The sequence below is a fragment of the Peromyscus californicus genome, unplaced genomic scaffold (genome assembly GCF_007827085.1).
Source record: "Peromyscus californicus insignis strain IS unplaced genomic scaffold, ASM782708v3 Scaffold_9__1_contigs__length_137607984, whole genome shotgun sequence".
NCBI classification, from domain to species: Eukaryota; Metazoa; Chordata; class Mammalia; order Rodentia; family Cricetidae; genus Peromyscus; species Peromyscus californicus.
The window spans coordinates 80,847,492-80,860,239 of NW_026294617.1; the positions used below are offsets into that span (position 1 = coordinate 80,847,492).

At 34.4% G+C, this 12,748-nt stretch overlaps 1 protein-coding gene across 1 annotated transcript in view; it reads right to left on the minus strand.

Annotated features, from left to right (window-relative positions):
• Positions 1 to 12,748, minus strand: part of Sycp1 (synaptonemal complex protein 1) — a 108,314-nt gene that overhangs the window by 34,680 nt on the left and 60,886 nt on the right. The window contains exons 19-24 of the mRNA XM_052731488.1: positions 12,150 to 12,267; positions 10,945 to 11,015; positions 5,423 to 5,504; positions 2,131 to 2,193; positions 1,089 to 1,151; positions 870 to 932 (exon numbers count right to left, since the gene is read on the minus strand). Of these exons, the coding sequence (XP_052587448.1) occupies positions 870 to 932; positions 1,089 to 1,151; positions 2,131 to 2,193; positions 5,423 to 5,504; positions 10,945 to 11,015; positions 12,150 to 12,267 (460 nt within the window). The remainder of the gene's footprint in view (positions 1 to 869; positions 933 to 1,088; positions 1,152 to 2,130; positions 2,194 to 5,422; positions 5,505 to 10,944; positions 11,016 to 12,149; positions 12,268 to 12,748) is intronic.

Consider the following 12,748-nt stretch of genomic DNA (forward strand, 5'->3'; position numbering starts at 1 on the left):
TCTATGAGGAAGGGGAAGCAGAAAGATTATGCGTCAGAGGTGATAGATAGATGAAGGAAACAGTGTCTTCCAGTCACAATAGGAATAATGAAAATATGAACTAACCAGGATTGTGGGAATAGACACATAAGGCCTACACAAATTGGTTTAAGCCAGAGAGGGTCCCAGCACTGAGAGGGAGAAGTGGACATAGGTTTCCACCCCTAACCAAGAAATTATCCTCAAATGATACTGACAAAGGAAAAAAATCATTTTTCTCCAATGGAGTCTCACTGGGTTTATTAATACACTCTAGGTCAGGTCCCAAGTCCACAAGTAGTTAGCCAATACAAAATTAACTCAATCATGTTTTTGTAAGCTTTTATCACATTCTGCTTTCTTTGAGCACTTTTTTGTCTTACTGGTCTTTTGCTCATATATTTTGATTTCAGTTTTATATGGTTTGTGTGGGTTTCTTTTTCTGTTTATTTTTTAATGAGAAAGAGAAAAAGAACATAAAGTTGGGTCAGTAGGGAAGTAGGCAAGATCTAGAAAGAATTGGAGGGGATAAACATGATCAAAATGTATTATAGGAAAAAAATTAAAGAAAATACATATAGATTCCATGCTTAACTTAATTTTTTTATAATATATGGGTAAAGAAACACATACACACACACACACAGAGCATGCACACATATATTAAGTTGTTCACAAGATTCTGACCCAGCTAAATCACAATGAACATTCTATCACACCTACAAGAATTAATCTCTTCAATCCAAAAATATAACAGTATCTGAAGGTAAGCATTAAATTATAATAATATAGTATTTCTAACCCGTGTATCCACTAGTACTTAAGAAAACAAAAATAAAAATGTCACATACCTTTATTTCATATGCATTCAGTTGTTTGTTTTCTGCTGAACTTTTTTTTTTCAAGGCCTTATTCTATGGAAAGTTAATTACAGTTAATACTAAGGTGATTAAGACTTAAAATGACATGACTTAGACCTAAATCACTAGAAATGAAAGCATTGCTCTTTAATACTATAGTGTAAATATTGGGATAATTTTAAGAATATTTATGTTATTAAGAAAACCTACCTCCTGCTGAAGCTCTTCAATACACTTGCTTTTATTTTCAGCTTGTTTCCTTAAATTATTACACTGTAAAATTATTTTAAAAATTATATAATTTTATTCAATAGTCTGATCAAAATAAGCAATTTCAAACTAATAAAATATTGCATGATATAACATAGGGCTCACTTGTGATTTCAAAAATGATTCTGTTAATGTAAAAATACAAATATGATCTGTCTTCTTTATTACTCGTTATACTCTCATTCTCATTTCTGAGATTCTAATGTTATTAAATTTGCAAGAGAAGTATTAATATTCTACCTCCTGACAGAATTCCAATTCTTCCTACTGAAATACCAACTAAGCCAATTTTTAATATCTTACTTATTTCATCTGAGTACATGCAGAACTGAATTAAAATCTATTAGTCCAAGGAACATCTTAAGTACCGTAAAAGCAACACAGATTTCTAAGAGGCCCTAAAAAATCAGATATATAAATTGTTCTAATTCCCATTAGAGTAAAAGAACTCTCAAGAAAAAAAGTTCAGTCTCCTTCATAAGCACCAAATATTGTTAAAATTTTTTCTTGTAATACTTACATAGCCACAGTTAGTTAATATTCTGCATATGAATGAATTTTATATAGCATTGCTTTTTCTGTTTACAAGTGATTTTTTTTGTTTGTTCCTTGAGGCAGCGTTTCTCTGTGTAGCTCTAGCTGCCCTGGAACTTGCTCTGTAGACCAGGCTGGCCTCAAACTTACAGAGGTCCGCCTACCTCTGCCTCCCAAGAGCTGGGATTAAAGTTGTGCGCCTGCCAGGCGGTGGTGGCGCACGCCTTTAATCCCAGCACTCGGGAGGCAGAGCCAGGCAGATCTCTGTGAGTTCGAGGCCAGCCTGGGGTACCAAGTGAGTTCCAGGAAAGGTGCAAAGCTACACAGAGAAACCCTGTCTCGAAAAACCAAAAAAAAAAAAAAAAATTGTTTAAAAAAAAAGTTGTGCGCCAACACCGCCAGGCACAAGTGATTTTTTTTAATTAGTGTTTTCATAATTTGATAATACCTTATTTTCTAGTATCTTCATTTGCTTCTCTTTCTTTAAAACTTCACATTCAATGCTTCGAGCCTAAAAAAAAAATATAATTTGAAATCATATTTAAAGTGCTATTAGAATTTCATTTTCTAATGCATTTTAGAAATGAAATTAGTTTGATGTAGTGGGTAGCCATTCCAGCTTTGATCTGGAAGTTCCAACCCCCATTGAGACTTCGGCAACTGTCACGCCTACAAGGCGGGGCGAGAGGAGGCGCCTGGGGACCCGAGATCTGGATTGGCGGGCGCTCTCTCTGTTGCGGGACCCTGGACTGGAGAGGTGTACCAAGCAGAGCTCCAGAGAACACCGCTGGACTGCGATACACCTTCCCCAGACCCCGCGACCTACCTATCCCTTAATTTGTAAGTTACGCCATTAAATAAATCTCCTTTTAACTATGTGGAGTGGCCTTAATAATTTCACCAATAGTTTTATATATTTATAAAAACACTTATCAGCTCATCTAGTTTATTCAGTGTCCTTTTAAAAAAGAATATACCTTTATTGATATGTTAATTGCCTTGATTCAATATTTCACAATATATATGCATAAATTATAATTTTATATATATATATATATATAAATACTGGATTTTTGAGACATTTCTCTATGTAGTTCTAGTTGTCCTGGAATTTGCTCTGTAAACCAGGCTAACCTCAAATTCACAGAGATCCATCTGCCTCTGCCTCCTGAATGCTGGGATTAAAAGTGTGCACCACCACTGCCTGGCATAAATTATATTTTACATAAATCTTTATGTCATAAGTGTATCTAACAAAAGCATTTATAAGGTAGTAAACTGGGGGAAAAAGGGAATGTAATTCAACTACATATGTCAAGCAAACTATCTAAAAATATTTATAATTTGAACTTTTTCTAGAAAATGTTTTAATGGTAAAGAGCAACCACAGAAAATAGAAATAAGCTAATATATTCATCATACATTTAATTTCATGCCTACTTACCAATATTTCCTTCTTGAAAAGATTTTTCCTATTACTTTTAAGTACATGTACGTGTGTGTGGGCCTGTGCACATAAATGCAGGTACCCATGGAGTTCAGAGGATGTCAGATCCTCTGAAGCTAGAGTTATAAGCAGCTGTGAGCTTCCCAATATGAGTGCTAAAGAACTAGCATCCTCTGTAAGAGCATTACTTGTTCTTAAACGCTGAGCCATCTCTCCAGTCTGCTTCTCACTAATATTTTCTACACTAGCAAAATAGATTATACTTTAAATTCTTTATGTTCATCTGTGTGTGTGTGTGTGTGTGTGTGTGTGTGTGCGTGCGCGCGCGCTGCGCGCACATGTACATGTGAGATTGGATCGCTCACTGAACTTGAAGCTTATCCATTTGATTAGGCTGGCTAATCAAATGAGCTTCAGAGAGCATCTGTCTCCACCTTCCCAGGGCTGATTTCACTTTGTGCCACTGTGCTCAGCTTTCATGTGGGTGCTAGTAATCTGAACTCAAGGCCTCATATTTGCATGGTAAGCACTTTACCAAGTGAATCATCTCCATTGCCCCAGTCCCCCATACTTAAATTGCAGTGAAGTAAAATAACACATAGAAAGAACCTTGAATGTGTCTGCTCCATCATAAGCCCTCAAAAAAATGTCAACTACTCTAACAGTCTTTTATGACTTCTAAAAGGTAAATATAACAATTCTCAAGTCAAAACTCTTCACTATTCTTGAATTCATAAATACATGTTACTGAGGTAAATATCTTATTTCTTACCTCTACCTCTCCACTCTTCTACCTGTCTTCATCTTTATCCAGTCTCCCTACTGTTACTAATTTAACCTCTATCTTTCAGCCACAATAAATTTTAGTTGCTTAAATTTGTCAGTCTTTCATACTTCCAGGGGTTTCCTCAAATAAATTTTTTAATTTGGAATATTCTTCTTCTGCATGTTAAACCCTACCTTCTACTAATTTCTGTTAACTTAAGTCAACTGAATGTTTCTTCTAGAAAGCATGCCCAGTCTTACTAAGTTTTGATTAATTGCTATTCTGTGTGCTCAAGTAACAGAATCTATATAGAGGACCATACCAGTGCCCTTCCTTTAAGGGACTCCTTTATTGTAAACTCCACAGTAATTCTGTTCAGATTATCTACTAGCCACAATGACCAGTTTAGAAATAAGTAAGTAAGCTAAACAAGACTAGTCTTCCATTTTTTTCAGTGCTTTTAAGACACTTTTTAGTAGCTTTCCAAATGATTCTATTGTCTTTCATCTCTCCTCAATCCATAAGTATTAAAAATTTTACTGCCCCAATAAAACTTTAGACCACTTTTGCTGACCAAAGTAAATGAAATATAAAATCAGCACGTAGAACAATACCCGGGACATAGTTGGTGTTAGATAATACTTGAATGATTGAAGGAGCCTTCATAACCAAGCATGATATTTCAACTTTAGCACAATTTTCTCCCACTCAGTCTATATTCAATATATACTGTGTAATCATGTGATCATGTAATACTTTATACTCTCATAGTTTTGTGACATTTTATCTTAGCTTGTTGAAACCATACTCAAGGTACAACACAATTTTTTTATTTTATCTAGCATGAGACTTTAATTTAGCCTAAAAATAAGTTAAAATTAAATGCTCAACATTTGGCGCTAGAGAGATGGCTTAGTAGTTAAGAGCCCTGGATGCCCTTCCTGAGGACCTGGGTTTATTTCTCATCACCTACTGGCATCCCACAACCATCTGTAACTGCAGTTCCAGGGGATTTCTGGCCTCCATGGGCACCAAGTATGCACAAGGTACACAAATATTCACACAGGCAAATACCCACACATAAAATAATAGAAAAAACTTAAATGAATGTTTTTCTAATATGTTTAGAATTATAGGACTATTTCTTACAAATACAGATCATAATCAAAACAACCCAACTTAGACCATATCATTTAAGGATTTTATGTGTTTTGTTTGTATGTGTATGTACTACATGTGCTCAGTGTCCACAGAATCCAGAAGATGGTATCATATCTCACACAATAGGAGTTTCAGACAGTTATGAGTCATGTGGGTGCTAAGAACTGAACCTAGTGGTCTTTGGCCAAGAGTAGCAAATGCTTTTAATTACTAGCCATTTCTCTAGCCTCCCTTAACCCATATTTTAAATGTTAATAGCTTAGTACCTAGATCACCAGCTATTTATATAATAGTGCAGGTCACTTTATTGTCTGTATTGCTTTTATGATTTAAATTTTTTAATCCAATCTGTTAAATATAACATACATTCTCTTCACTCTTGTCCAATTTACATTTAACTTCCTCTCCTTGTTGTATAAACTCTTTTCTTGCTGATTCCAATTCATCCCTAAAAGAAAATACAAGAATAGCATCATAATCCAAACCATATTTTCATCTCCAAAGATTTTTTTTAATGATTGCTTATTAATTTATTAGGTTTGAGTTCTCATTTTGACTGCTAACTTTTCATGTATGGCTATTAATAGGCACATTTCTATTCCCACATTTAAGTTACTGTACATATTTATCCTTAAATTATATGCATCCTTGTCATCATTTTCCTACTTTTAAAAAACCATAGGAATATTTCATTTTTATCTTTTCATCATTCTAATGCATATATAAAATGTTATATAAATAAATTAAAAACATAAGTACACAGGAAACAATTGTGTAGCTGCATCTGTTTGAGGGGCCCCTGGCAGTAAGATCAAGATCTATCCTTGGTGCATGAGCTGGCTTTCTGGAGCCCATTACCTATGGGGAGAGGCTTGGTCATGCCTCAACTGAATGTACCAGGCTTTGCTGACTTCCCATAGGAGGCCTTACCCTTTTGCAGGAGGGGATGAGGATGGGAAGTTAGGGGGGAGCAGGAGGAAGAATGAGAGGAGGATCTGTGGTTGGTATGTAAAATGAATAAAAAAAATTTAAATAAAAAAAGTACAATTTATTTTAATGATATTTACATACACACATACCATTGTACATTCTGGAGATTGAGAATCTCCAGAAACATACAGAACAGTGATGCTTTTGGTGAGGGAAACTAGACAGCAGAAAGTCAAAAAGCAAAAGAAAGATACTGTTCTTCCTCAATGTGCTTCTTTGTCCCTTGGAATTTTGTATTATATTCATGTATTACTTTTAAAAATATTTTCATTAAAATCTTGTATATTACAAATGAAAATACTGGTGACTGTATCAGCAGGCACTTGAAGACATTTTTCTAATTATAGTTTTACTTTGTACCACTATTATACTGGCAATATAATAAGTGATTTGACCTTTCAAAAACTGAATCCAGGATATATAATTTTTCTTAAAATTTTTCATATGTATTATTTGTTTACTTATTGAGAGAAAGAAACAGAGAAATAGAATGTGTGTTTTCAATAATACATGTATGAAGGTCAGAGGGCAACTTCTAAAGGTCAGTTTTTTCCTTCCACCATGTGAATTCCAGGAACTGGACGCAAAACATCAGGCTTAGCAATGAGTACCTCTACCACTGAGTTAACTCACCAGCTTTATTCTCTTAAATGAGTACAATTTATAATCAGTATGCTCACTGTTCATAGATCATTTACACTTAGAGGTCCATAAACCCACACTATAAGTAGATAATCAGACTATATTATTCAGATAATTTGAATGTTATTTTAAAAACAGCCTTTCTTAAGCTAAAGAAATAGCTCAGAGATAAGGTGTTGCCCTTGCAAGCATAAGGACCTGAGTTTGATTCCCCAGAAACTAAATAAAAGAGCAGGGATTATTGGGGCATGCTTGTAATCCCAGTGCTGGAAAGGAAGAAACAGGCAGAACCCTGAGGATTGTTTGTTGGCTACCTAATACTTGGGGAGGTCCAGACTAATGAGATACCATGTCTTTCTGAGAAGGGAGAGAAAGGATATACATAGTACCTGAAGAACGACATCTGAAGCTGTTCTCTGGCCTCTACATACCCACATAGTATACATACATGTGAGCACACACAGAGGCTCTTGATGTAGGTGTGGCAGCACACAGTTGTAATTCCTGCACTTGGGGAGTCTAAGACAGGAAGATCAGCTAAGTGCCATCCTGGGCTATACAGTTAAGATTCTGTCTCAAAAACTAAGAGGGTGAATTTAAACTTTTTTTTAAATCATAGAAAAAAATCAAACAGCTTCTCCTTAAAATTTGTTTTCATATTTTAATAAAAAAAATTACAGTAATTCAGTCATCGATATCTGTAAGTAGCAGCTGCTTCTGAAGAAGAAAGTTGAGCAAAAAGGGGCAAAATTAATCATTATCTCAAAAGATGATTTTCTAAATCTGGAAAAGTTAACAGCTAGTAATTTATTAAGTACTGATTATATCAAGCATTAGATTGAACACTACTCACAATACCTCATATATATGTTTGGAATCTCCAAACAATTCTATGAAGAGCTGTATTTGGTCTAAAGATTTTAAATAATTGCCGGGCAGTGGCGGCGCACGACTTTAATCCCAGCACTCGGGGAGGCAGAGGCAGGTGGATCTCTGTGAGTTCAAGGCCAGCCTGGTCTACAGAGTGAGTTCCAGGACAGGCTCCAAAGCTACACAGAGAAACCCAGTCTCAAAACTGCGTATCAAGTCAGGCATGGAGTTAATGCCTATATTCCCAGCAACCAGAAGGCAGAGACAAGGAGGATCACTACAAGTTCAAGTCTACTCTGGTTTACATAGGCCCTTCCCCTAGGACCTGTGAACTATCTAGCTATGGATCCTTGGACTTGGTAATGGTGCCAGATATGGGTTTTATCCTGTGGAGAAATCCTTAAATCCAATCAAAATGTGGTTGGTTACTCCCATAACATTCATGTCACTATTATACCAGTGGGTGTATAATGCCATGCTAGTCGTTACTATAGTTCACAGAGTTCACAGAAGTGTTAGACTGCTGATGCCTTTTATCCTCCTGTAGTGTGCATAGCACTTTCTAGCACTATGAAATCTAAAGCTTCCAGGTCTACCAGCTTGATTTCTCCATGTTCTATTACTCAAGTATGTGTTGTCCTCAGCAAATAGTGTCTTACCATCAAGTTCTGGAGAGTAACCAAAGGCAATGACAATAGTCTATAATGTTTGGGGGGTCTATGGAATCCCACTAGGCAACATCTTCAAAAAAAGTACCCCATTCCTGGCAGTGGCTTTTTATTTGCTAGCCTGTAGTGTCTAGTATGGCATTGTCCCCTCCACTATAGGGTAACTCTATTTAAACTCTTTTTTATATGTGTATGTATTTTAGGAAGCTTCTATAGTAAAAGGTTTCCACACGACTTCATTAAAGGTCTTTAGTGTTAGTTACCCTTCCTCTTACTCCCTCCTCTACCCTGCCCTCCTATCCTTATCCTACTTAACCCTTTCTGTCCCATTATTCCCCTTTCTACTTAACCCTTTCTGTCCCATTATTCCCCTTTCTCTCTTTTCACATTTCATTCGATCTCCCTGCTCCAGGAAATCCCCCTAATCCATAGCCCTTACTAGCTTCCTGACTACTATGGGTATTCAAAATGAAACGCGAATATTTAAAGATTCAAAGCTACCAGCCACATATGGGAGAAAACATGTTCCAATTGTCTTTCTGGGTATGGTTTACCTCTCTCAGGATGATTTTTTCCAGCTCCATTCATTTACCTATGAATTTCATAGTTTCCTTTTCCTTAACAGATCAATTATATTCCATTGTGTAAATGTATCATATTTTCATTATCCATTCATCAGTTGATGGCACCCAGATTATGTTCTACTATTACTCTGTTAAACAGACTTATTAAACTGACTCCTACTGACTTGTTGATAGACCCACAGTTAAGTGTGGCTCTGAACCTCATTAGAAAAGCTTCTCTTTGTAGTAGATAGCAGTTAACAGAGATCCCCATAACTCGTCAATGTGGAGAATAAGAGGCTGCAGGGTGCTCAGTCCTAAATGAGACATCTGTATTACACACCTTCTCCCAAGACTCCAAGACTCAACAATAATTGTGGAAGGAGTAGAAAGATAGTAAGAGCCAGAGATAGTGGATGACTACAGGGAAACAGTGTTTTCCAGACAAAACAAGGCAATTGCATATATGAACTCAGAAAGGTTCTGAGAGCATGCATAAGACCTACACAAGCTCAAGCCGAACAAAATTCCAGCATGGACAGGAGAGGTGAGCACAAAGTCTCATCCCTAGCTTAGGAGCTATTGGCAACTGACAGCTGCTGTGAGAAGGACAGCAAATTTTCTTTAAGGGTGTGACCCTTGGTAGATTGCCACATTCCAGGGTAGCTTTACATGAATATTTGGTCATCACAAATTGGACTGGATGGGTTTAAAGAAAAAGAAAACAGGACATGAAGTTCAGTAGGTAAGGAGATGGGGTGGATCTAGGAGTAGTTGAGGGGAAGGAGGTGAATATGATCAAAATATACAAAAATTGCAAAGAACTAACAAAATAATATTTTTAAAGGCCATGTCAAAAATAAAAAATAAAAATGCTATGTCATAAATTCATAGATGCAGTTGCAAGTGATCTGAAGGATTGAAATGTTTTTATGTTTTTAAAAAGAAATAGAATAGCTAAACATCAGTATACAAATTTTGAAAGAACAATAAAAAAAGACTAGCATGTAAATTCAGGGAGGCGAAAGTATTTTAAGTATAAAAGCAATGGTATAAATACACAAAGGGAAAAACATAATTAATAGAAATTCTTAAAACTTCTATTAAAATAATTGCCACAAATCAATGGAAAACAAATTATAGAAGTTCTATAAATAAAAAGGATAAAGGATTGCTACTTTAATGCTTAAGTCAACAGTAAATAATAAAGCCCTTAAAAGATTAAGGAGTATAGATACTTCCAGATAATTTTACAAAGAAAAATTCTAAGTCAAATTCAGAAAAAATCCAAAGCTTATGCAAAAGGTAGTAACTGCAAATCATTAAAAAGTTATTTATGTTTTAAATTACTGATAAATTAGTGATGATACCAAGTTATAATAGAAACATTTTAGATGCAAATCATGGAAAGTTACTTATGTTTTTAAATTACTGATATATTAGTGATGACACGAAGTAATAATAGAAACATTTTGGAACCAGAGCTTTCAAAATGATCTTGGTTATATTTCACAATTTAAAATTAATAAAAACTACTAGAAACCAGTTGATTACCAAGTCATTATTTCTAAGATCTTATTAATAAATTCAAACTAAAAGGTATTCTCTCAAGTTTAAAATAAGAAAAAGATGTATGTGCTCCTTGTTTACTTCAGTATTATTTATAATAGTAAAAAACTGGAAAATGTAAATATCTAAAAATAAAAAGTTAATATTACATATACAAATAAATTATTGTGAAAAATATCAAGAAACAATAATGTTTAAAACAGTTAAGTTTTCATTTAAATAATATAAAATTATATGACTATGATTAATAATTAAATAATTCTTAAAAGAGTGAACATAAATATTCTAATATATGTAATAGTTGATGCTCTTGAAAATAATTTTAAAATTTTTATTCTAAGTTTTCTAGATATAGTAGCATAATTTATGATACTTTAATTTTCATATAATTTTACTGCTTAAATACTAAATATAAAATAATTTTGTTTTTAATTATTTAAGTACTAAATTATTATAATTTAATTTTTAGGCAGGATTTTAAAACACTAACCTATACATAATATTTCCACTTTATACAATATTCAACAATAGAAAAGAAATTCAAAAATCCTTGAGACAGAGACAGAGACAAACTCATTACTCTTGCCTTAAATGCATTTTTTTTTCTTCCAAATTTTCTATTTGCTTCAACATCCTTTCTTCTTCCTTTTTGCTATTCTAAGAAGATAATCAACAATGCTTATATTAATCATTTTGCTTCAACAAAAATGTAACTGAAATTAGTATTTAAAACCTTCATCTGTCAGCATAAATTTTATTTCATTTCACAAAAAGCAAGAATATGAGTATGGTATTTATTTTTATTTTGGTCAGCTTGACACAAGTTAGAGTATCTGGGAAGAAGGAACCTCACAAAACTGCCTCCATAAGACTGACCTGTAGGCAAGTCTGTTAGACATTTTCTTCACTGATGATTAATATGGGAGCCTCAGCCCACTGATGATGGTGCCACCGATAGGCAGGTGGTCCGGGTTCTATAAAAAAGCAGGCTGTACAAGCCCGAAGGAGCAACCAGTAATCAGCTCTCCTCCATGATCTCTGCTTTATTAGTTTCTGCCTCAAGGTTCCTGCCTTGAGTTCCTGCCCTGACTTCTCTTTATGATGGACTATGCTTGAGATATGTAAGCCAACAAACCTCCTTCCCCTCCACCCCAAGCTGCTTTTTGTCACAGCAATAGAAAGCAAACTAATACAGCGAGCTACTTTATTTGTACAGTTCTGCTTTACAGACGTGTACTAATAACAATCCTAATAATATATAGTAGCTAATAAAATAAGTTTGATTTCCCAGTGGTGGCTGGAGGCTTGTATCCTTTATTCATAATGTTTAATTAATTCATTTTTCAAGGACAAAATTAATGTTGTTCTCTGACAACTTCTCTTCCATAAAGGCAGAAGTGAACTTGTGAATTCCAATAACACTTTATCCCATTGTCAACATATATGACATAACTTAAGATATTTAAACACTATTTTATATTAATTCATATATTCTTGAAGAAAAATGACAAGATTATTCATTATTATATCTTCCACAGAAATCTATGACTAAAGTGAATATTACTAAATAAAACTGTTAACGTTTAAAATTAGATTAACTTCATAAATAGGTAGTCTCCATTTTCTGTTGTCGATTATCACAACAAAGTATGCAGCTTTTTCTCCAAAAAATACCAGCTCTAAGATAATCCAACTTTTTAAGCTAAAACAGTACTCAGAGATCATCTATTTTAATGTCCCTCTAATTTTGAAGGTAAGAAAGCAAAGTTATTGATAACTTTGTCAACTCACAGCGATATCTTCTTGATGTTTCTTGAGTTCTAGGGCCATATCACTTGCTTCTTGTGCCAATTTTTTGTTATCAAGGGAAAGCTTGCCACAGCTTGCAGTTAATTCAGCATTCTTAAGTCTATTTTTAAAAAACATATCATATGGAAATAATTAAATATGAAATATGATATATAAGAATTAATTCAAAATAATCTTAGGGGAAAGAAAAGATATAAATAAGATAATTAAATGCTGTGTAATGTCTGGTACCACCAAATGATTTCAGGAGCATCTACTGCTTCCTCCTATTTAATATTATTGGAAATTCAGCAGAGAAAATAAAGGGGTTTTGCCTAAGTAATGACAGATTAAAGAGCAAGTAAACCAAGGATAACATAAATACTAAAATATAAATAACCACTCAATTCTTAATAAAATGAATGTTACCTAGGTCTCCTGAAAAAAAAACACTGTTGAAAGAATATCAGAAGGAGGGAATGGAGCTACAAGAAAGGAATAGGCTATAGGTTGGCCTGGGACTTATGATATAACCCAGGCTGGCCTCAAACTCAAAGCAATCCTCCTTCTTCAGCCTCCTAAGTGCTTGGATTCCAGGTATG